At 43.0% G+C, this 26,414-nt stretch overlaps 1 protein-coding gene and 1 pseudogene across 1 annotated transcript in view; both read left to right on the plus strand.

Annotated features, from left to right (window-relative positions):
• Positions 1 to 1,687: 1,687 nt before the first annotated feature.
• Positions 1,688 to 13,905, plus strand: LOC145398961 (uncharacterized; annotated as a pseudogene).
• A 113-nt stretch (positions 13,906 to 14,018) lies between these two features.
• The window catches only part of LOC145398962 (protein stoned-B-like), a 106,018-nt gene continuing 93,622 nt past the window's right edge, over positions 14,019 to 26,414 (plus strand). The window contains 1 exon segment of the mRNA XM_080271694.1: positions 14,019 to 14,094. Coding sequence (XP_080127820.1) covers positions 14,019 to 14,094 — 76 coding nt within the window.

The raw sequence follows: 26,414 nt of genomic DNA on the forward strand, positions 1-26,414 counted from the left end.
GTTTATTCACGCCCCATAGCGGTCAGTTGGGGGGGGGTACCCTCCATGGGCGAGTAAACAAAGGTAAACTCAGGAAAAGACACAAACACCTATTGTATCTCTAAACAGGGAAGGGAGGAAAATGAGGTCTAGCTAGCCTAAGTGAAAAATACGCCCTAGTGGCGAAAGACAAGAAAAAAACTAATGCCGGTGGGGCAGCCCTATAGCTAGAGGAGAGCTCAGAAAACACGCCATTACTCTCTGCAACCATGCATCAAAGTCCCCCAAAGTATATGATGATAGGAACCCAAAACCATCATTAGAACTCAGGTCCCAGCTGTGGTTCGAGTCCTTAATATTGACCGAAGTTACCCATATATAACAAGAACAATAAATGAAAAGACAATACTTTCCAAAATTAATTAGAAATGTATTTTTAAGGATAATATCGATACATTTTAAAAATACATTCTTTTTATTAATTCTGGAAATTCTTGTCTTTTCATTAATTGTTCATGTTATGTATCGTAAACTTTTTATGCAACACCTGCAACAAAGCTACGGCAACAGTGCCGGTGACGAGTAATATTGACACACCTTCACTTGCCGTGAGCTTCACCAGGACTAGTGACTCAGACATTACCGGGCGGTATCACTGCCTCGAGTCTCCGTATACATACCTGATCGTTTCACGTCCAATACAGATTGCCGGCCGCGGGAAGTCACATAACAGTGAAAAAAAAAAAAAATGGTACAGTCATCTCACTGATATAATTTTAATAAAAGTTTTGCTTACTGAAATGAGGAAATTGATAAAAACACGATTTTGTGCAATCTGACTGTTGATTAGAACACCTTGTATTGTACACCATAGTTATTCTCTCAGACCCCTATATACCCCCTGAGAAGTGCAATTGTACACCTGGGGGTACATGTCTCTCTGGTTGGGAACCCTTGCCAACACATAAAATCACCGTCAAACGCACACAGACACATCCTAGCATTCACTTATTTACAAACACACACTCACACACCATTAAACACATTCAGAGTCAGCCATTGTCTGCAGATTTTACACATTAATATTCTCACAATCTTGCATTTGTCATTTTGTTAAGCCATTAAATAAGAGGATGTCATGTTAAACTACACTTCTAAAGATCACACGAGTATAACTGCAAATACGAAACCGACAACCCACAAGGGAAAATTATAAAAGAAAAAAGAAAACCTAGAGTGAAAAAGGTTTTTTAAAAAGAAAAGAATTAAATGTTTTCAGACTCTCATCATTGCAGGTTTTCTACTTCAGACCACCAGCGATTTTTATTTCTTTTTAATCTACGGTGATACGTGTGGTAATGAAGGAGAGAGAGAGAGAGAGAGAGAGAGAGAGAGAGAGAGAGAGAGAGAGAGAGAGAGAGAGAGAGAGCAATGAACAAAGAAAAAGAGAGGGAGGGAAGGAAGAAGAAAAGTAAACGGAAAAGTGGAAGAAGAGTGAGAAAAGGATAGAGGAAGCGAGAAAAAAAGGAAGATGAAAGGAGGAAGTGAGAAGGGGGTCGAGGAAAGATAAATGAGAGAAAGGGGAGAGGGAGGGAGGGAGGGAGAGAGAGAGGGCACAGAGAAAGGGAGAAAGAGGAGAGGGAGGGAGGGCACAGAGAAAGGGAGAGAGGGGGGGGGGAGTGAGAGGATTATTTGACGACTGAGCACAATGAGAGACAAGAACTCTACCCTCGACTTACCAGGGAGAGCACGGAGGGTCGGGTTGCTAGGGACGACCAACACCATCCTAGCTATGATCAAGTCAGCATCGCTTTCGCGGTAACGGCGGCTAGACATCTTATTCGTGAGATATCGCTTTGAATTTCTGTGTCTGAAGTGTAATGAGAAAACTGGGAGGAATTACGCAACGATCACCGTTTTACAAAGGAAGTGAAATGTAATGAATAATCTAAAAAAAAAAGAAAAAGAAAATGCATGTATGGTGTTTTGTGGATTTGCCTTCGGTTAACGAAAGAGCTGGCAAATGCAACCCATCTATAAGCAGCCGAATTCCAAGGTTTTGTAAGTCAGTGCCCATCTGTGAGAAGCCGAATCTTAAATTTTTGCAACCTAATCTCCATTTTAAGGGACAAGAGGTGTGATTATTAATGTGTACCTCATAGAGCTGAAGGTGTATATTTTTGTAACTTTATTAACGTTTTATATGTGCACTGAAAGGTGCTGCGTACCTACAGACCAGATGATTCATATTAATATAACTAAATGGCAATGGTACATGAGAACTGATAGTGTTGCGTAACTAAGGAAAAGTAACAGTGTTAGGTAAATAAAATTACAGGAGAAAAATTTCGTAACTACACAGGTATTGAGAAGTGACGGTAAATCCTGCCTTGTTTTGAGGCCAGTGATATTTAATTGGTGGCATTTCTAAGCATCAGAGTGTGCATTGGTGAGATACCGTAACATTTGGTGCGGTGACGTCAAAGAATCGTGAACGTTTAACATTTACACATCTAAGGGAAGATCTCTTTTAGACAAGTAAATAAGAAGAGGCCTATATATTAGTTTTATCACACACACACACACACACACACACACACACACACACACACACACACACACACACATTATATATATATTATAAAAAAATAGTACTGACAAAACAGCGATCTGAAAAAACAAAGGTGAACAAACCCCAAATAAATGAGAGGCAAACAGTATGATATTAGGCAAGAGACAAATGGGAACATCAAAGAAACTGCATATACTAAAAACAATAGACTGGGCAGGTACTGGGGTGAACGTACTGGGTGGGGCGCTGGGGAGGTGTGTCGTGTTGTCTCCACCACACAAGAAAGCAGCGCCACACGAACCTACGGCCGTGTTATTACTTAGAAATGTGCAATACAGGTGTACTATATACTGTACCAATGCCGAGGGGGGCTGGCTGTGAGGATTACGGGTGTCGCATTAATACCGGAGAGAGAGAGAGAGAGAGAGAGAGAGAGAGAGAGAGAGAGAGAGAGAGAATGATAGTATGAACAACTAATGGGAGATAAGTGTCTGAGAGGAATACAAATCCGTATGCAAAAAAAAGTGAAATATAATATTACTGACAGTGCTGCGTCAATGAATGTGCTGTGTTAACTAGAAATGGTAAAGTGTGCGAGTAAAAGGAATAAAGTATGTGAGGTATAAGAAAGAAGGGAATAACTAAGGTGTAAGAGCAAAGCATAAATCTTGAAATGTTGGGGAGTTGCTTGAAATAGAAGGTCTTCCCAGCCATCTTGTTAATAACCCTGGTATAAGCTGCTTTAGTTCTTTGATGTGATAAAGTACTGTGCGAGAAGTTAGCATAAAGCAAAAAAAGTGTGACAACAAACTGTGACTGATATCCTAGTGTGAGGGGAATAGAGTTGTATATTGTGTAACTTATTTTCTATATGTTTCTACTAAGATGAATAAACTTGTCACTTGTCTGGCGTTAGCAAAAATAACATAAGAAACACAATCTTTTTATTAAGGGTTCATGAAGATTGTTTTCAAAATTCACGACTCCGACGGTCTGTCATTAAATGAACAGCATTCTCTGGTGACAATAACCATCAAATAAAAGTAACTGAACTAAAGGGGATTAGTGTAAACAAATATAAAATGAGAACACAATGAGTGCATGTGAGTGATGCACAGTGTGAGATGTGTCTATGCAACCGGTAAAATGTGAAAAAGTATGAGTCCATGGTGAAGATTTTGTTTATATTAAAAAAAAAAAATAAGGGTGATATAAGTGTCTTAGTATAAATATTTCCTCGGATGAAAAGCTGTGAGTCTAGTGGGTTACATAATGTGACGTGGGTACAAGAATGCGTTAATACCTGTGCTTGAGTAGTAAGGACAGAATAAGTAATGTGTTAATTGGGGTGTTAGCTCATGTTATCTGAGTTCAAGGATGAATATTAGCCTCTGTGCTGTAATTCTTCAGCGCTGGTTTATTTGTCACCTTTTCCAATTACGTTTTATAGATGTAGTGAGTTGCTGAAGTCATGTTTTTCTTTTTCTGAAATCACCTACATAACTCTGATGAAATGCCCGTGTTGCTGAGTTAGGATGAAGTTTTGTGTGCTAAAGTAACTTAATATTTTTTCAGAGTAATCCAGATGTTTAACAATTACTGAATGCAGAGTCACTGTATTCAGTGTTCTGTGTCATAGTGTTCCTTAAGTTATGCATACAGTGCTGGGTTGAAGTGATCTATACTATAATACTGAAGCTATGCATTGAGTTTTGGGTGTTTTGTTGTTCAAGTGATCCATGCAGTGATGTGTTGGCGAGGTAAATTTAGAGTATTATTAAATATATGGATAAAGGGGCGTGTTGTATGTTGATTTGATCTACAGTGTTGTGTGATGTGCTTCAGGAGCAGCCTATGCGGGTGTCTGCCACAGAGCTTCCTCCTATATAATAGTCTCTTCCTCCTGGCCTCGTTTGGAGCCTACACCACTGCGAGTCTGAGGAGCCACCCTTCATGGTGAGATAGATGGATGGATGAATGATAGATTTATAGATAAATGGATAGATGGGTGTATAGATGGATGGATAGAAAGCTGGACAGATTGGTAGCTAGATCGAAAACAGACTGGAAGGCAGAAACGACTTACAGATAAATGACGGCAGGTAGACATCTCACTAGACCTTGGTAGACACTAGACAGGCAGATGGCAGGTGGGAGACTGGGGACATCAGACCAAAAACAGACAAGTATGGCTGATAAGATGTTTCATATACGAGCACACATAGGGGCAGTACATAGCCTCCATGCCCCCCAACAAACACAAGCGCGCGCACACACACACACACACACACACACACACACATGCACGTACGCATGCACACACACAGAAGTACATACACAACGTGAGCACTACACAATAATTTGTTGCCATTATACATACATATGTTAAAAAGTAAACAGGGATACGGCAGACAGCTCACAGGGAAGCGAGATGGTATTTACCCTCTCCGGCACAGTCACGCGATTCGCGTGACGTGGTGTGCACGCTGAAAAAGCACAGTCACTCGAATCGCGTGGTTTAAGCACAAAAATATTCATCAGAAAAAAAGTTATCGGCCGATTTGCGTGATTTTTTTATGCGTGATAGTGCCGCCAGTACTCCCAGGAGGCAAGTCATTGGCAACGCTGCTTTGCTTTATCTACCTCAGCCCGCTTCCTCCAACCTCAGTGTTTGTCGAGTAGTCAGGTGGTGATGTTTGACAGCTCGTGGTTCCCTTTAAATCATCCATAATTCTCCCCCTCTCGCCCGAGGCAAAGGCCCTATTGACTCAGTGAGATATACATTGTATGTGAACATATACTGACGTGATATTGTCGATGGAACATACATATATGTATTGAAAAGCAATTCTGGCCGTTAGCAATCATTGGGCCTTGGAGCCAGACGCATGGTCAGTGTAGCGGGGTTTCGCCACTCTGCCCCCCCCGTAGGCCGTATGGCGTGAGTGGAAATACGTATATAAATGAAGCCAAGGCATAAATATATATTGTGTGAAAGATACTGTGGATGGCTTGGTGAAATTATGGAGCCAGCAAGCGTTACGTACGGCATGAAACAGAGTGTTGTGAAGGGGCAAACCTGAAGTCAGGAGGGGAGAATTACCGGTGTTTTAGGGCTGGAATTATTGTGATTCTGATAGTGTAAATGCGTATGGAATTGTATGAAATATACGTCAAACAAACTGCGCGTTTCCGTGAACGAGTGTGGTGTGTGCCAAAAATAGCATTGCCTCATACTCTCAGGGAGAAGCTGACTCACACACACACTAACACACACACTCACACACTCACACACACACACTAACATACTTACACACTCACACACACTAACACACACACTCACACACACACTAACACTCACACTCGCACACACACACACATACACTAACACACACACACACACACACACACACACACACACACACACACACACTACATAACTCCTCATCTTCAAATCCCTGGTCTAACTGGATCAACACCCCTGGAGGAAGTGAGTTGTGCAAATTTTGTTGATATATATAATAATCTATTACCATTACCTCTCCAACTTTCAGACAAATAACCATTTTCTCTTACAGATTACACATATGAAAGAAAGTAAATCTCCACAGCAGTAACTATAGAAGAGTTATGTTTATGTGTAGTAGGCTATAACAATAGGAAAACATCCATGGAAGATGTAACAGTCTGTACAGATAGGGGGAAAAAAAGTTGGTAGCATAGTCTTCAGACAGGTGTGCAAGGAAAAAACAGTGTGTGTAAAAGTTGGTAGCAATCGGAAGAGCAACCTCACTTTGTCGGCCAATTACTGGAAAACTATTAGACTTATCGATTTCCTGTTACAACCATCATCAATACCACTAAATTCTACGTAAGATCAATACCAGAATGTAAGCCTTTGGTAGCGTTTTGGGGGGTAAAAGGCGAGAGAAATGTTTTTGTTCCTAGCGGTTGTTGTGTGACAAGCGCTCGGAGTAATAACATCATTTTGTCAGCCAATTACTCGAAAATTATTAGACTTATCGATTTTCTGTTACAACCACCATCAATACCACTAAATTCTACGTATGATCAACACCAGAATGTAAGCCTTTGGTAGCGTTTTGGGGGGTAAAAGGCGAGGGAAATGTTTTTTTCCCTCGCGTTTGTTATCAGTGACAAGCGCTCGGAGTACTACTCTCACTTTGTTGGCCAATTACTCGAAAACTATTAGACTTATCGATTTTCTGTTACAACCATCATCAATACCACTAAATTCTACGTATGATCAATACCAAAATGTAAGCATTATGTTACGTTTTGTGAGAGAAAAGGCGGTGGAAATGAGTGTCTCTTCGCGGCTGTTACCATTGATTAACGCTCGTAGTAATACTCTCACTTTGTCGACCAATTACTCGAAAACTATTGGACGTATCGATTTCACGTTTGAACCATGATAAAGACCAGTAAATTCTACGTATGTACAATACATAACTATGTAATATTTGTGATACGAATTCGTTGTTACGTAGGCGGGAACATTGCGTACGCCGTGCGCGCATCACGAAAGTCAATCACGGACGGAGTGCCTAGTACTTTCTTTCGATTTACTCGAGAACTATGACGCGTATGGGGTTCTTCTTGGAGATGGGGAAAGCTGGTGAATTTGGGCATATTACTATGTAATAAAAACATAAGGTGTCTGGGAAAATTTAGCTTTCAGAGGTCCGTGAATTTTTTCCGAAAATGGCTTTCAGTTTTTGGCCATTTTCTCGAAAAGTATACATCGTATCACAACCGGATTTGTTTCGTTAGAAAGCTGATGATCATTTTCCTGTATGATGGAAAACATTCAAACGGCGATGTTGGGAAGTGAAAACGATTCACTCTACCATGCTTCCAGGGCTAATAACTTTTTTTTTTTTTTTTTTTTTTTTTTTTTTTGGTTTTCCTGTGTTTTGGTCCTATTTATCAGATAGAACAAACATCGCTGCCTACCTTGAGAAAGGTTTGATGGGAATAAATGGATTTTTGGGTGGCGAAAATAAGGAAAGAATGTGTTTCATTCGCCCAAATTTGCCGCGCCCGCGCTCCCGCGCCGGGCGGCTTCGTCAAATAAAATCGTGAGCCAGAAAACTTACTGAAACTTATCGTGCGTGAGAGGGTTTAGAAGAGAAGAATTGTTCTGGTGCCAATATTGTTTCCCATGACTAGTTGTAGTTTCACACTATTGTTGCATATTCCATATAAAGTTGTTTATTCATAATTAACAATATGCAACGTAGTATGAATGATAAACAAACAAACGCCATTTCACTGTAAAGTGTGGCTTGGGATAGGATGCGCAATCAGACATCTTCTTTTAATCAAAACTTAGAGTAAAGGGAAGGTGATAGAGAAATATGAACTGTATATCTGTTTAAGTCTTGGGGGGAATACTTACCTTGTTGGTATACCTTAATGTAATCAACACTATTTTATTGAGGTGTATAATGTACATGGTATAGTTATGATGCTTCTATTCATGTATAAATCCCAGTTGTCTGTGGAGGTTTAGCACCTCTGATTTAGCTGACTCGGCGCCACACCCAGAGGGGATGGCGGCCAGCTAGAGCAGAACGCACTATCATTTGAACAAGAGGACGTATAATTCTGAGCTCTCTCTGTGCCGCAGTTGTATCTTTCTGTGGCCAATAAACAGAGATTTAATCTGCTCAGTTTCAGTTCACCTGCACACGCTACCTTCTAAATTCTTCAACAGGATTATATGCCGATTTTCCACCATCTCCAGTGAGTGAGAAGACGTTTTGGTGGAGTGTGTCAGCCGGAAGTGACTTCGACGAGGCGCAAAGTTAACCTTGCTTGGAACTGTGAGGTCACGACTCAGCTGATATATCTATATATATATATATATATATATATATATATATATATATATATATATATATATATATATATATATATATATATAAATTGGTGATCAGCTGTGGGGTTCCAAGCTGATATATTAGTGACTAGTTGAGGAATCCATACAACCTAAACATTTTTGGTGGTTGCAGTGGCGGGATTCCTGCCTGCTGTTACAGAATAATGGAAACACTGCAAAGGAAAAAGCCAACACAATGCAAATTCAAGTAATGCAGGTGTGTGTGGACTTTCAACCAGAAAGTATATGAGGAAAAAGAGATAAAGAAGGCAACCAGCAGATTTAGGTAGGTAGAGGACAGGCAGAGGGGGGTATACAAGCAAGTGGACAGGACAGGTAGGGACGGGTAGGCATGCAAGCAGGCGGGCGACAGGTGGGGAAGGGTAGGCGGGGAAGAAGACAGAGGACCGGTAGGAAGGGGTAGATAGGCCTGCAGACAGATGATAGGTAGGGAGGGGTAAGCAAGCATGAATACAGAGAACTGGCAGCGAAGAGAAGGCAGGTAAAATGGTAGGCACGGAAAGTGACTGGAGGGCAAAGAGCGAGATATGAGGTGCTTGGAGTGATACGGCACGTGTGAGGCATCTGTGATTGTCATATGGCACTCATTTTGTCTTTTTGACTTCAGTTCTGTCTGTGTCTGTCTTTCACGTAAACCGTCCACTGGATCACTTACAGTTGAAAATAAACTGTAATTCTATCGCATGTGTCAACGTCGTACAACACCGGATATTTTAAACTTTTTCTTTTTTCTCTCAATAAGTCTTCAGAAATATCAAAATGAAACCGTCGAGATTTTTGAAAGTATTATTGCTTCAACTGAAACAATGTCAGCGATTAGTAGCTGACTGAAGATAAGATGTAGAGAGAGAACCTATGCAACTGATATAGAAGACACCTATAAAGACGGCACCGCTAGATTAATGATCCTTCAGAAACAGAAGTAGAAGACGCAGTCACCACAATTAAAAAAAAATGAACACCGGTCAGTAGCTTCTTTGCAGAATATCTAACACCTGGATGAAAAGGATAATAGAGTGGCAACACAGAATAAGAATAGTCAGGCAGAGAACGAACAAAGAGGTATGAAGTTCTTTGCTGCTGCTGCTGCTGCTGCTGCTGATGATGATGATGATGATGGTGATAGAGAGGATGATGGTGGTAAAACTTCAAAATTATATATCAAAACTGTTTATACAAGAACTGTGATCCTCCCTTTTTCTTTCAGGCGATGTGCACTGATTTGCTGTCCATTATGTTTGACGTAGTGAACCTTTGCATCTTCTGGCGGCTGCTTTCGAGTAAGTTCATATGTGAGATTAGTAGTCCCATTCCTCTCGTTAGCTTTGGAGACCTTCTGACACCTCTACCTTACCCCCCTGTGGCGGGGGGGACACAACCTGGCCGCACTATGGGGTGGTGCTACTACTCTGCGGCCGGGTTGTGTTAGGAAGAATACTGCCACCGTATTCCCTGCGTGTCGTAAAAGGCGACTAAAAGGGGCGGGGTGAGGGGACTAGGGACCCCCTCTTCTGTTTTTAGTTCCTAAAAAGAGACAGCCCAGAGGAAGGGACGGGGGATGGAGTTATCCCCGTACCCTGAAGATTGGGTCTATGAATGTGCGTGGATGTAGTACAATTGAGGCTAAAAGGGAGGAGATTGGGAGAATGTTTGTGAGAAGAAAGTTGGATGTGTTAGCTTTGAGTGAAACGAAGATGAAAGGGAAGGGGGAATCTATGTTTGGAAGTGTGAATGGAAGATTGTCAGGTGTTGATAGAGGAAGGGCAAGAGAAGGTGTGGCCTTGTTAGTGAGTCCGGAAGTACAGCAGTGTGTGATTGAATGGAAGGAGGTGTCATCGAGACTGATGTGGGTGAAAGTGAAATTTGAACGTGAGTTGTGGGTGTTTGTGAGTGCATATGGGCCTGGTAGTGAAAGGGATGAACAAGAGAGGGAGTCTTTCTGGAATGATGTTGATGAGTGTCTGCAGAATTTTGGAGCGAATGTGAATGTGGTAATGATGGGAGATCTGAATGCTAGAGTGGGAAATGTAGCAGTTGAAGGCGTAGTTGGTATGCATGGTGTGCCTGGAAGAAATGAAAATGGGGAACGAATGATAGCGATGTGTGTTGAGCGAGAGATGGTGATTGGGAATACGCTGTTTGAGAAGAAAGATATTTTTAAGTATACATGGGTGAGACAGGAGGGTGGAAGGGTTGTTGATAGAGCCTTGATGGACTATGTGGTTGTGTCTAGGAATGTAATAGGAAGATTGTTGGATGTGAGAGTTCTGAGAGGGGAGGGTGGAGGTATGTCTGACCACTACCTGGTGGAGGGAAAGTTAAGAGTAGGTAAGAGATGGGTGAGAGCTAGGAGGGTTAGGTGTGGCAGGGAGGTTTTGAAAGTGAGTGAGTTGGATAAAAGAGAGAAAAAGATAGAGTATCAGGAGAAATTGAAAGATGAGTGGAACGCAGTGAAAGATCGGGAAAATGGCAGTGTGGAGGAGGAATGGCAGTTGTTTAAGAGTGCTGTGGTGGGGCATGCAGAAGAGGTGTGTGGTGTGAGACGTGTGGGTGGTGGTGTAAGAAAAGGAAGTGAATGGTGGTGCGAGGAAGTAAGTATGGCTGTGGCTGAGAAGAGACGTGTATATGAAGTGTGGCTGCAGAGGAAGGATGAGATGTCATATGAAAGGTATAAGGAAAAGAGGAATAGAGCGAGAAGGGCTGTGCGTGATGCTAAAGTGGCAGCAGATGAGAGGTGGGGTAGGCGGCTGACAGAGAATTTTCAACAGAATAAGAAAATGTTTTGGAAGGAGGTGAAAAGGGTGCGAAAGGGAGAGTCTGGGAAGGAAGAACGAGTAAAAGCAGAGGATGGAAGGATGTTAATTGAGATGGATGCAGTAAGGAAGAGATGGGCAGAGTATTTTGAAAGATTGTTAAATGTAGAGGAGGAAAGGGTGGCTGAGATTGTGGCAGATAGAAGGGTGCAAGGAATAAATGTGTTGGGAGAGTTGAATGATTCTTTGATCACGAAGGAGGAAGTGGAGAAGGCAGTAAAGGAGATGAAAACAGGGAAAGCTGCAGGTATGGATGGGTGTGCTGTGGAATGCCTGAAGGGTGGTGGAGTGACTATTGTTGACTGGTTAGTAAGATTATTGAATGTGTGCTTTGAGAAAGGTATGGTGCCAATTGACTGGGCAAGTGCTTGTGTGGTCCCGTTGTATAAAGGCAAGGGTGATAAGTATGAATGTACTAGCTTTAGGGGTATAAGTCTGTTGAGTGTTGTAGGTAAAGTGTATGGTAGAGTGTTAATTATGAGAGTTAGAGAGGGTACAGAGGGAGTGATTAGTGATGAGCAGTGTGGCTTTAGGAGAGGGAGGGGATGCGTTGATCAGGTGTTTGCTGTGAGACAAGTGTGTGAAAAGTATTTAGCGAAAGGCAAGGATGTGTTTTGGGCATTTATGGATTTAGAGAAAGCGTATGATAGAATTGATAGGGAGGCTTTGTGGACTGTTTTAAGATTGTATGGACTTGATGGTAGGTTACTAAAAGGGGTGAAAAGTTTTTATGTAAATAGTAGAGCGTGTGTAAGAGTGGGAAATGCTGTGAGTGATTGGTTTCCCGTGAGAGTGGGGCTGCGACAGGGATGTGTGATGTCGCCTTGGTTGTTTAATATTTACATGGATGGTGTTGTAAGGGAGGTGAATGCAAGAGTTTTAGGTGGAGGTCTGAGTCTGGTAAATGTTGATGGAGGAGAGTGGAATCTGAAGCAGCTGCTGTTTGCAGATGATACTGCACTGGTGACTGATTCAGAGGAGAGATTGAGACAGTTGGTAGAGGAGTTTGGAAGGGTGTGTGAAAGGAGGAAATTGAAAGTAAATGAGAATAAGAGTAAAGTGATGAAGTGTACGAGGTTGATAGATGGTAGGGGGATGAATATAGTTTTGAATGGTGAGTTGCTTGAGGAGGTAGATTGTTTTAAATATCTAGGGTCACATGTTGCTGTGGATGGAAGAATAGATGCAGAAGTGAAGTTTAGAATAAATGAAGTAGGAAAGGTGCTGGGAGGAATGAAAGAAGTGTTTAAATGTCGTTCGCTTAGAATGGATGTAAAGAGAAGGCTGTATGAGGGTGTTGTGGTACCGACTGCGTTATATGGGGCTGAAACATGGAATATGGGTGTAGCAGAGAGGAAAAGTTTGAATGTAATGGAGATGAGATGTCTGAGGAGTATGTGTGGAGTGACGCGTATGGATCGAGTGCGAAATGATGAAGTGCGAAGGAGAACTGGAGTTGTTCGGGAGATGGCTGGTAGAGTTGAGCAGAGGGTGTTGCAATGGTTTGGGCATATGGAGAGAATGGATAATGAGCGATTGGTGAAAAAGATAACTAGATCTGATGTGAGAGGTGTAAGACTGAGAGGAAGACCACGAATAGGATGGATGGACAGTGTGAAGAGAGCGCTGGATGCGAGAGGGATGTCTGTTGAGCAAGGAAGAGTGGCTGTGCATGACAGAAATAAATGGAGAGAAATTGTGAATGAATAAGTGATGACGCAGCCCTGAGGGGATATTCTCCCGCATTTGGTCTGATCAGCTAGTCAGGTCAGGTGCGGGTAAGGGGATGGGTCTGTTATGATGTGGCAGGGGTAAACCAGTTCTGCTGTCAGGCCCTGCTGTGGATGTCACTGCTTGCATTGCGCAGTTGACCCTTGTGCGGTGTGATGCGGTGAGGATCTGTCCGTTCTCCCCTTTGGGGCTAAGATGCGAATGAATGTGTTTGAATGGATGAGTAAATGGAGAGTGAGTCGTCCTGTCTCGGCTACCTCCCTTTCCTTGGGGGAAGCAGCCTAGGTATATAGATAGATAGATAGATAGATATAGCGGACGCAGACACGGACACAGACTCGCACTCCCGCACACATACATACCCCTGTACGTACACTCGCACACGCTTACTCTCTCTCACACACACACACACACACACACACACACACACACACACACACTTCATCACAATCACACACCACTACAAATCCTACCCTTTCCATCACACCACAAACTTCAACAAGCCCCTTCTCTCCATTTCCCCAGCCGGCAGTATGCGCTTCGGTGCTGCTGCTGGTGTTGCCAGCCTCGTCCTGCGCTCCGTGTCGGCCTTCCTGCTGTACCGGGTCGTGCTGGACCGGGCTAGGGAAGAATCGGGAGGAACGAGACCGAAAACACCCAATCTACCCTCAGGTTTTGGTGGACACGTGGCCAGTACGTTAACGCCACTTTGTTTAACATTTACTACATTGGTTTTTCTGTTCTGATTCGTACAGGAGAGAGAGAGAGGGAGAGGGATAAAAGGAACAAATACTAATGTACTTAATCTGTCTGCACACTTAGGGACCCGTGGGCAGGAAGTTAAGCCTTTGCAAACCACTAGGTACTTGGATGTTAAATTCTGACAACAGTTTTATATATCTAGGTATCACTGCCACTCAGAAAGGTAACCCCTTGAATATAATGATATTTTTAACATGTATTCTGGCAATTTTCGACAATATTACGGATCTTACAAATGACATTCAAGCTTTCAGAAATTAAGAGAATCAAGCGGCAGACACAGACCTACTACAACTGTAATCTTTCAGCAGGTGCAGCCAGTCGCGTAGGAGTAGACTGTAGCACCAGTCGAGCAGGGCAGTACTCCCATGGTGGATGGAAAACTGATGACAGGGAGTGCTGGAGCTCCCGTTTCATCAGCCCTCGGGACTAGGTCCCGACCATCCCCCTTTGCTGAACTTTTCCGGTGTCTGAGTAACACAGAGAGTTGGCCAGCAGGCTCTCCAAGACTCTAACTATCAACACCACCAAACTACATGCACAGTACACACCACACTTCCTTTTCCAAAAAAAAAAAAAAAAGAAAAAAAGAAAGAAAGAAAGAAAATCATGGCAGCAAACACGTGGCCTCGGAGTCCCTAGGGGGGGGAGACCATAAATGCCCCCACCTTCCGCCACTCTCCCGGTGACGACTCGTGCTGCCTGGAACCACTGACTGACTTCTTCATTTCTACAACATTTGCGGCCTTTCCTCTAACTTTCGCCCTGTTGAGCACCACCTCTCCCTCGCTAAACCTCACCTTCTTTTTCCAACTGAAACTCAGCTGTCTGAGGCAACTGACAGCAGACCCTTTTCTGTATCCTCCTACTTTCTTTATGCTCATTTCAAAGCCAAAGGTGGCTGTTGTGTATATATACGCAACGACTTATCTTGCTCTCGTGTTCCTGAACTCTATTCTTCTGAATTCTCTATACTCTGGCTTCGGCTTTCCTGTCATTCTCTGACTAAATATATCTGCGCTGTTTATTTAGCTCCTAATTTTACTGACTATCAGAAATTCTTTGACTATCTTACTTTTACAATGGAACGCATTCTATCCATTTCTCCTTTCTCTGAGATCTCCATTCCAGTTTTCAATGTTCACCACCACCTTTGGCTCTCCTCTCGTTTCACTGATCCACCTGGTGAACAAGCCTACACCTTTTCTATCCTGAATGACCTAGAGCAGCTTGTACAGCACCCTACCCCTATGCCTGACCGCCTTGGAGAGAGCTCCAGCATAATTGACCTCTTCCTTAAATTAATACTTCTGCTTACACTGTTAATCTTTTCTCTCCGTTGAGCTCCTTCGATTACAACCTTATCACCTTAACTTGTCCTATTGCTCCGGTACGGCCTGTGGACCCTCCAAAGAAACGTTAACTGTGGCACTTTGGAGCTGCGGATTGAGAGGCCCTCAGGCAGTACTTCTTTGATTTTCCCTGGAATGATTATTGCATCCATGGCTGTGAGCCAGCTAAGTGTGCCTTGCGCATTATGGAGGATATTCTCTCGGGCATGGAAGCACATTCCTTTCTCATATCCTTTGACTAATGCAAGAAAGCCTTGGTTTAATCACGCTTGTTCTAATGCTGTCCGCAATAAGGAGAGGGCCTATAAAAGGTATCAGAGCCAACCCACCCCTGAATCACATCTTTTATACGTTTCTGGCCGGAATCGTGCTAAGTCTGTTCTTCACTCTGCTAAAAATAATTTCATCCGTACTAAATGCTCTCAACTCTCCAACTTGAATTCTTCCTGCTCCTTCTGCCACCTTGCCAAAAACCTTTCTAACAACTTTACTTCATCATCCTTCCCTCCTCTTTTCTACTCTGATGGCTCTGTAGCTATTTCTTCTACTGATAAAGCACATCTCTTCGCTCAGACTTTCTCCTCCAATTCCACCTTAGATGATTCCGGTGCAGTTCCTCCATCACTTCCCCCCTCTGACTTCCTCATGGCTGACATTAAAATGTCTTCAGCTGATGTATTTTCTCCCATCACAGGCCTCAGTACTAATAAGGCATATGGGCCTGATGGAGTCCCTCCTGTTGTTCTCAAGAACTGTGCTTCTGTGCTTACACCCTGCCTAGGCAAACTCTTTCGCCTTTGTCTATCAACTTGTACCTTTCCTTCTTGCTGAAAGTTTGCTCTCATTCAGCCAGTCCCAAAGAAGGGTGAGCATTCCCAACCCTCTAACTATCGTCCAATTGCTTTAACATCCTGTGTCTCGAAAGTTTTTCAGTCCATTCTTAATAGAAATATTTTAAAGCATCTTCCCTATCACAACCTTCTTTCTGATCGTCAGTATGAGTTCCGTCAGGGACGCTCCACTTGCGATCTTCTCACCTACCTTTCAGACTCCTGGTCATCCTCCTTTCGGGACTTTGGCGAATGCTTTGCCATTGCACTTGACGTCTCAAAGGCTTTCGATCGAGTCTGGCATAAATCTCTCATTTCCAAACTGCCCTATTACGGTTTCTATCCTTCAATCTGTGTCTTCATCTCTAGCTTCCTTTCTGGTAGTTCTATAGCCGCTGTTGTAGACGGCCATCGTTCTTCTCCTAGATCTATTAACAGTGGTGTTCCTCAGGGGCTCTGTCCTATCACCAACTCTCTTCCTTTTATTCATCAATGACCTTCTAAGCTGTACATCTAACCCTATCCACTCATACACTGATGACTCCACCCTTCACCTTTCCATTCGGTTCCTGCAACGTCCATCTCAGCAGTTACTTCAGCAAACAAGGGATGAGGCTATGGCACACCTAATGCCTGACTTGGCTCGTATCTCTGACTGGGGTAAAAATAATCTGGTTGTTTTTAATGCATCAAAGACTCAGTTTTTACACTTATCAACCCGATAAAATCTTCCACAGGTATACCCACTAATGTTTAATAATATTCAGCTTAATCCTGCATCATCCTTGAACATGCTTGGGGTTTCATTTACTCGGGACTTATCTTGGAAGGATCATATTACATCTCTTGTAAAATCTGCTTCCGAGAGATTAGGTGTGCTAAGCCCTGCACAATTGTTGACTCTACAGTACACAGGGGTTTCATCCGCCCCTGTGTGGAATACAACTCTCATGTGTGGGGAGGCTCCCCACATACAGCTCTTCTCAATAGGGTGGAGTCAAAGGCTTTTCGTCTCATTAACTCTCCTCCTCTTACTGACTCCCTTCAACCTCTGTCACTTTGCCACGCTGTTGCATCTTTATCTCTTTTCTATCGCTACTTCAATGGTCACTGCTCGTCTGAATTGTTTGCATGCATTCCTCCACCTCGGTGACGGGCGCGTAGCACCCGTCTAGCAGCATACTTTCATCTCTTTTCTGTCCAACTCTCTAATGCAAGAGTTAACCGTTACTCCCAGTCCTTCATTTATGCAACGGGTCAACTCTGGAACTGTTTCCTCCTGTCTGTATTTCCTGCTTCCTATGATCTCCAGTCTTTCAAACGCAGTGTGTCTAGGCATCTCGATATGAACGGATCTTAAATTTGGCTCGTTCTTGTATTTTGTTTTTCTCATGGAGGGAAGAATTTTGCGGACCCGTGGCCTTTGGTTCCTTCTTCCTCACATAAAAAAAAAAAAAAAACTACGAGGAAATTGACAGACCCAGCTCCACCGCCCCCTAGTCCCTTGACCCCGAGACCGGCTCCACACTCACGTCCTCGCCACCACCACGCCCACCACCACCCTCACGCACCACCACCCTCGGCAAGAGCAAGCCCGCGTCACGGAAGGCCTCACTTAGTGGAAACTATTAAAAAGATGCCGTTTATGGTAGTTCCTCTATTTTAATTGTATCTGCGGGGCCTTGAAGCATAACGACTTATTAGCAGCAGCTGACACAAAGAATATGAAGTGATTAAAATGACAAAAAAATGTCGAATTCACTGAATCTGTGGAAAAGGTTGCAGTCACTGATAAAATCAAGACTCAGTCATAAATTTCGTTTTCAATGGTGATATTTCCTTAGGGAAAATAGGTTCAGAGCTGCCTTATGGGTAAAGATGTATATAAGGGAACATCTTTGGCTACTGACAACTGGGAAGAAATATCATAACTGAGTATATGTCATGCACGGCAGTCCAATAAAGCAACCTATTCTCTAATTAGTTTTTGTTACTTCCAGACGGTTTTATTCGGTTTAGTTAAGTCTTTTTAACTCCGTCTAATCGATGGCTTTTTCCGATTTTATTCCTGATCGATTCAACAGGTTTGGGGGAGATCTTATGCATCTAAGTGATGGAATACACTGTAGGTATGACTAACCCCTCCATTATTACAAGCCCTTTCCATGATGAATAATATCGCCTGAAAAAAGAAAGAATAAATTAAAAACCATGTCATCAGACTGAAAGGATTATACCAGGTGTGAGCTATAGCTTCACTACCCCTTTCACCACACAAGGTACCCAACTAAGGTTAATAAAATAACCTGGAAGTAGCAAGTCAAAACCAACAGGGTATGTCACCTGGTTCAAGGGGTTAAAGATATCACTCGGTTCTTTAAGATTTCTCATCGCTATTCGTCGTCTGAATGAGGGTAAATAAAGACAAAACTTGAGTGAATGTTATTGAGGTTGGTAAATGGTGTAGATTCTGATAAAACCGATATAAAAGACTTTTCGTTTCGATACTGTTACACTAGAAGCCAGAATACATTCTGCTCAGAAAACTGTTTAAACTGGAGGTAAGGTACAGCCCTTATTAATTATATCACTCTCCTAAGTTGATTTAAATTATCTGGTGGCAACAAGAGTAGACTTACACTTAGTGTCTCAGGACTTGACGTTCTAACTTCAGGAGGTGACTTTTAGGGTTGTTTTTGAGTAAAAAAAAATGCAACATCAACACGAGTCCAATTCTCAGCCGTTACAGAACTACAATTGCTCTTACAGTTTAAAATGGCCACCTTCATAATTCACCCATAAGGTTATCAGCAATTTTGGCTCTATAACTACTCAGGCTCGGACTCATTTTGACAACAATTCAAATATAAAAATCATGCCAAGAATTATATCTGAAGTTAGCATGTCAAGTCTCGGGACATCTGTATATGAAGTACCTGGGTTGAAGGGATTAAACCATGCATGCCATACGCTACACAAATACCAAATACTGCCTGATTGCCTGTGCATTATGAGTCATTTGTCAACGTATGATGATAGAATATAATCAACTGTTAAGCTAATACTTATTTTTGAAAATGAGGCACAAATAAATAGTTGTTGTAGATTGTAGATTGTATTTACAGGAACACCCTACTGGGATATGGCTTTGGTGTTAAGTGAGGTTGGTGATAATACATGTTTTTGCTGCCATTTTTATAGGTATACCTTCAGAACTGAAAACGGAGTAGGCAGTGATTTTCCCCGTCTGTCTGTCTATGAGTCTGTATATATACAGTATGTCTGTAAGTCTGTCTGTCTGTTTTCCTGAGTGCGCATGTCTGCTGTGAGTCTGCCTTTATGTCTGTCTGTCTGTTTGTCTGGCTGGCTGTCAGTCTCTTTCCACTGGATTACGAATGAACTACCGGTAATGGGCGAATTATGATGAAAAATTCTGGGAAATTTTTATTGGTTGGGACAGAACTGATATTATAATAGATTAACCTCTCATTGCCGGACAACTCTAAGATTCTGTTCCCGATAACGCAAGATGATTTTACTGAAAGTGGTTCGTAGGAGACAAAGTTTATACTGTCATCACTAGCACATCCACTATCAAAAAACTCCAGTATTTTAGCCTACTTGTAAACCTACTCCATTCCCCTCCCATTTGGTAAACTACTCCATTCCTCTCCCATCTCTAAACCTACTACACTCCGCTTCCCTTTCTAGGCATATCATCATTCCCTCTCACTGTTAAACCAACTTCATTCCCCTCCCATTTTTAAGCATGTCTTCTTTCAGCTTCCATTTTAAAACTTACTTCATTCCCCTCCCATTGCTGAATCTGCTCCAATCCCATCCCATTTCACAACCAACTCCATTCCTATCCCTTTTCGAAGCCTACTTCCATATCTCTCTCTTTTATAAACTTTCCTTCTTTCCATTCTCTCGTCAGTCTGCTTCCAAACTTCTCTCTTTTGTAAACCAGCTTGTGCATATCTCTTTGAATTCCCTCCCTTCATACCTCTCTGTTATAAGTATACCTTCGTACCTCTTTCATAAACATGCCTCCATGCCGTTTCCTTGTTTAACTCTGTTTCCATTCTTCTCCTTTTTCTAAATCGATCTCCATCCTTCCCTTACCACACGTCTCTGTCCTCCCTTCCCCTGCTCCATGTCCAAAACCCCACTCACCCCTTTTTTGGATCCTTTTTTGATCATCTTAGAGTCAGACCACTCTGATTTGACCCTCTTCATTAGCCAACACTCTCGATCATCCATGGCTCTCCTACCTCACCCCCTGCTTTCCTCACACCTTCTCATCCCCTGCCTTTCCCTCACCCTGTCTCACCCTCACCCCTGCCTTTCCCTAACACCCTTACCTTCCCCTAACTCCTCATCCCCCACCATCACCAAATCTCCCACCTTCCTCTCACCCCCGCTTTCCGCTTATCATTACCTCCTGCATTCTACTTATCATCATCATTTGCATTCATCACCACCTCCTACTTCCCCCTCATCATCACCCCCTGCCTTCCCCTCATCATCAACACCTGCTTTCCCCCATCATCGCCTCCCGCTTTCCCCCTCACCCCATATCTTGCCCTCATCTCCTGCCTTCCCCTCGCGCCTTTATCCTTTGCCTTTCCCCTAACCCACTGCCTTCCCTTCATCCTCTCACTCCTCTGCCTTTCCCTCACAGCTTACCTTTCCCTCTTCTCCTACCTTTTCTCTCTCTCTCTCTCTCTCTCTCTCTCTCTCCCTGTCTGCCTCTGCTTTTCCCTGCCTCACCCTTCACTCCTGTCTCTTCACTCCCAGCATCCTTCTCCCTCCCCCTCTCCCTCCCCCTCCCTCCCTCTCTGTCTGTCTGTCTGTCTCTCTGTCTGTTTCTCTGTTTCTGTCTCTGTCTGTCTGTCTGTCTGTCTCTGTCTCTGTCTGTCTGTCTGTCTGTCTCTCTGTCTCTGTCTCTGTCTCTCTCTCTCTCTCTCTCTCTCCATCATCACTTACTGAGCCCGGGAGAGATACGCAATTTGACAACGGAAATGACATGCTTTGTTGCCCGGCCTCGGTGTGGTGTTGAGCTGGTGAGAGGTGTGGTGGTGGAGTGGTGCAAGAGGGTAAAGTGATGTGTTAAGGTGATGACAGGGTGTAGTTGTAGTGTGGCGTGGAGGTGGTGGTGTAGCTGGTGGTCTGGTTGAGTGATGAAATATTAGGCTGTGGTGTGATGTGAAGGTTATTGTTATATAAGAGGTAATGGTGCTGGAATGTTGTATGGTGCTCAGTGGTGTAACAGATAACTGACTGGTGACTGATGATTAGTGCGGTGTGTGGAGGTATGTGATGCTTACTGTTGTTGTGCCGAGGTAGTTCTGAAGTGAGACTGTGGTGATGTAGTGTAAAGATGTGCTGGACATGTGACTTTGGAAAGAGATTTTGATTTGAGATTCTGTGGTGTGAGAATGTGATACTGTTGTACGAAGGTTTGGAGGTGTGCTGTAGAACTGTGATCAATGAACAGTTATGATTTATGAGAAAGTGTTGTGATGTGACACTACTGTGTGGAGATTTCGTGGTTTGTCGGTGTAATGATATAGTCTGTGTGTGTGTGGTGTTGTGAAAATTTGGTGGTGAAGGCAGTGTGTAGTGGTGAAGGCAGTGTGCTGTGGTGTGGTGTGGTGCAAAGCTGCATTTATTGCATACTAAGCTGGAGCTGTGGTGCTTCTGTGTGAGGATTCTGTGGCATGAGTGGCGTTTTTTAATATGAATTTGTGGTGATGAGGTGTAGTGATGTACTGAATGTATGATGGTGGGAGAGTGATGATGTGAGTGTGTGACGGTGTGGTAGTGGTGTTAGGGACAGTGCGTGCAGGCAAGAATGGGTGGGGGGACATCGGATGTGGATTACGTGGAGAGGACTGCTGTTGGTGGGGAATAACAGTGGCTTGAGGAGAGTGAGTGGGAGACAGACAGTGGGTATGGAAACAGACAGTGGGTGTGGGAACAGACTGTGGGTATGGGAATAGGCAGTGGGTGGACAGAGATAGTGGGTGGGGAAGAGACAGTGGGTGGGGGACACAGTGGGTGGGAGACACAATTGGTGGAGGACACAGTGGGTGGAGGACACAGTGTGTGGGTGGAGGGGAGACTGGATCAATATAGAGATGTTAGGGCACTTAGCCAAATGAAACTGTCTCTCAGGCTGAGTTCTTGAGCACCTCCTTATTCTCACTTCAACAATTCTTTCCTCTTCCTCTCCCGTCCCTCTCTCTCCCTGTATTATATTTAGTAAGGTAGCTAGTTTGTTAAATAGTTGGTTGTCCTGTCTGTCCTATGTTTACAGTATTCTAGGAAAAGTTGTGTTGAAAAAGCAATAACTGAAAATTTGCTTATAATACTCATCTATGACTGAGCTTATGTGAACTGTTTTTGTTCAGTGTCCTGTCATGGCGAGACAAAACAGAAACATTTCATTGTGAGGCCATTTTCATGGGAACACAAAATAATAATGGTTTATGTACATCATTTTGTTTGTAGATATATGCTTAACGCTGGAATTTGAATAATGAAGGTATTGATACATGTTAATAAAGAACAAGAACAGAACACTCTCGCTTTGTTCACATACATAGGCAGATTTTGGTGTATGTGGTGTATGTCGCTCGCAAGGAGGGGAGTGGGGCAGGAGGGGCCTTGGAAGTCAATAGTGGTGAGCTGGTAACCCACAGAACTGGTGCTTGTGTCTCTAGCAGATACTATTACACTTATTATTATTTTTATTATCTATCTATCTATTGGCAGACGCCTCAATCCCGTTTGGGGTGGCCTACTCCAGGTTGAAAAGTCTCCTCTGACTTGAATAAAAAGGCCTGGAGACAGCAAGAGCAAACTATAGAAGACGTCATTGCATTGAAGGCATTAATCTCTTCTGTATGAGATTATTTTCATTTCATTTTTGATATTTACACACGAAATTATTCGCTTAGAGGTGACTCCTTGTACTGAAGGGGTTAATGGAGGCTATAAATAACCCCTCCAGATCAAGAAATTTATACGTTTAAATAAAGACTGAATGTAGCAAGAACTAAAAAAAAAATGTCATCGTACTGAAGGTGTTAATGTACAGTGTAGCAGTAGAAGTAGTAGTAATGGTGGTGGTGGTGGTGGTGGTGGTGGTGGCAGTTGTAGTAACTAACTCAAGTTTCATGTAAAACGTGCACCCAGTGGACTGCAGGCTGAAGCTACCCTCTCCCTGCGGCTCACTATCCTCCTTTGAGGGGATGGGTAAGTAGTTGAAGGAAGCTTGCATAACCGAACAGTTCCATCACCCAGCTATATCAGTACCATCACGTGAAGGCGCCCCTCTACAGTACCAAGTAAAGTTGATTTGTTGAAACTATAGGTTGAACTCGGTACAGATATAGTAAGGTCGTACGCCGCTCCACAGCACTATCACCGTGACAAGACTCCAGACCACTAGACCCCCAAGCTTCTTTCACCCTCTCGACCACCATGCGTCTACTGCAATACACTTTAGTTAGATGGTAATTGTACCTGCCAAACTATCACTTAACAATCCGAGCATTATACCCTCATGATGGAGTCCTTTAATTTTGTTTGAGGCACATATAAAACATCTTCCTCCCTTCTATTTCCACTCATAATCGTATCTCTGCTACCTTTTTCCTCCGAACAACTTCCCTCCCTCCTACCATTCTCCTCCAAAGGACCTCTTTGCCTCTAACCATTTTCCTCCTAAATACTTCCCTCTTCTCCTACCATTTTTCCTTCACAACACTTCGTTCTCTCCTGCCATTCTTCTCCAGTGCACCTCCTTCCCACCTGCCCTACTTCTCCCGTATGCTCCAGTACACTTCCCTTCCTCATGCTATACTCCTCTAGTACAGTACACTTCCCTCCCTCCTGCCTTTCTCTTCCAGTACACCTCCCTCTTACCTGCCATTTTCCTCCAATACACTTCCCTCTCCCACTTGCTACTCTCTCCACTCCTATCCCTATCCATTCTTACCTCTCTCTTCATCCCTCATCCCGTCTCCTCATTTCAGTCCCATCAGTGAGAGGAACTTATTTTTGCTTCATCCTTATGTAGTGCCATAATTTTAAGTATTAGTATAAGTTAGTATAAGCTAGTATTGTAAGTGTAAACTTAAGCATTATTATAAATATAGTCTGTACAGTTCATTTAACCGTTAAATCTTATATTTAAGTCTAGTCTTAGTTGATATTCATAATATGAACATGATTCTGATATTGACAGTATTACTGTAAGTCAAGTATTAATGTGAGTATGATTAATTGTTATATATATGGACCAGCGCTGGCCGACAAAGACGTGTAAATGCGAAATCTTAGTAGGGGTTAAAAATAGCGAATGTCCTCCTTTATATTCTAATCTAGAGATTTACCTGCCGAAGTTAATAGATTTCATCTTTTGTACTATGCAGTGGTGAACTGAAAATGTCTGAAGTAAGAATATTGAAGGTAATCGTTAGTGACGCGCGAAATTCATGTTATTCAGTCGTGTTTACAGTCACGTAGGCATAGGAAGCTCGCACGGGTAATAAAACATTTCCGATTCCTAATTGCTTTGGCTTCGTTATGATAGTTCCTGTACGCTTATCACAAAAATTTCAACATCGTAAGTCATTTTGCTACGTATGACAAGGGCAAACGTATCTCTCGCATTCTTTAAAGATCGAGAGAGTCGAAAATACTACAAAGTAATGAGTTAAAAGTTTTAGCCGATTCCCGGACACTGTCTTGGTTTAGTATAAAAAGGCACGAGGCGGCGTTATACATATATATATTTTTGCCTTAATGACCAGGGGCTCCGGCCTCAATGGTCGATAGGCAAAAAAAAAAAAAAAAAGTTATTATTGATGTTCCCTATATTAGGTTGTGCCTCGACTGACAGTCACCAGGTGATGAGTGCAGGTATGTAATGTAGAAAGGCATTACATATCTGCAGTCGATGGTGTTCTCTTGGTCGAGGCTTTTTTACCATTAGTGTGGGTCTAGTTATTTGTCACTTAGGATTTAGTACAGGTTAGCGATTTGTCTGTTAGGTGATTAGTATTAGGGTCTTTAGATTAGGTATTTTTGTTTATAAGTAATATAAGGTTAAAAAAAATAAAAAAATACAAAAAAATAATAAAAAATTATTATATATATATATATATATATATATATGTACAGTCGTCAGCATAAATTCGCTGCAAGTCTACTAGTGTGATGCGAGTCCTTTTGTCTGGCAACAGTGTAAAGGGATGAGTTGCCACATACACTTTTATACACTTTAACGATGTGTTTTTCAAAAGTGGTACCAGAGGCTGCCTAGAGTACAGTTCTCTGTATACCGTAATTGATTAGCGTAAAAAAACTGCAAGCGTTGACAGAATGTTATGGAACGACGTATGAGCGTAAAGGCCCTCTCCCACTTCGGCGTAAATAGGCACGATGAAGCCACGATGAAAATCGTGGCTGAAGTCGGTGATGTGTTGACGATTCTGACCAAGAATCGTGGTGTCGGCGTAATACCGGCGACACCAGTACAACAAAACGCCGAAATCTCGGCGGAGTATACGATATAACTGGCGACTAGTAGCCGACATATCGCCGATATGTCGGCGTAATGCACAAGCATTATTCTAAATTCAAATTTTAACGGTTTTTTTTAATGGCGACTCAACGGTGATAAAGGTACATCGGTGGCGTGCTGTCGACGATGTATCGTCGATGTGTCGGTGAATGCATCGCACGCACCTCGCAGACAAAACGCTGAGGCCATCGCAGGTGTCTCGCCGTCATCGGCGTATTTAAGGCGATTAATCGACGGTTTATCCGCGAAATGTCGGCGATAAATCACCGACATTCATAAGATGAAATATTACTGTCGCACAACCCGGTACGTATCATACGGTTTACGTAGGCTATGTCGTATTAACCTCACTGATGCATCGCCGATACATTGCCGACGCTTCGCCGTATGACCGTATGACATCTCAACGTTTTTTTTCACCGCCGACCCCTCGCTGATGTCGGCGATCATACGCGGTTTATACGCCGGGTAATCGCTGACGTCGCCGAGGCGTCGCCTTGTTGTCAATGACTAATCTGTGAAATTTTACAAAATCGTGGAGGGCCACGACAAATTTCCACCTCGTGCGATGTATCGGCGCCATGCCACGAAGGGACAAGATTTTGATCACGAATACCCACGATTAGGGATTTTTGACACATCGTGACTTTATCTTCCACACTTTCGCCGAAGTGGGAGAGGGCCTTAATACTCTGGTATTCTTCATTATAAAGGCCCTCTCCCACTTCGGCGTAAATAGGCACGATGAAGCCACGATGAAAATCGTGGCTGATGTCGGTGATGTGTTGACGATTCTGACCAAGAATCGTGGTGTCGGCGTAATACCTGTGACACCAGTACGACAAAACGCC

This window comes from Coenobita brevimanus, chromosome 47 (assembly GCF_032717465.1).
Source record: "Coenobita brevimanus isolate Jiangsu-jjx chromosome 47, ASM3271746v2, whole genome shotgun sequence".
NCBI lineage: Eukaryota > Metazoa > Arthropoda > Malacostraca > Decapoda > Coenobitidae > Coenobita > Coenobita brevimanus.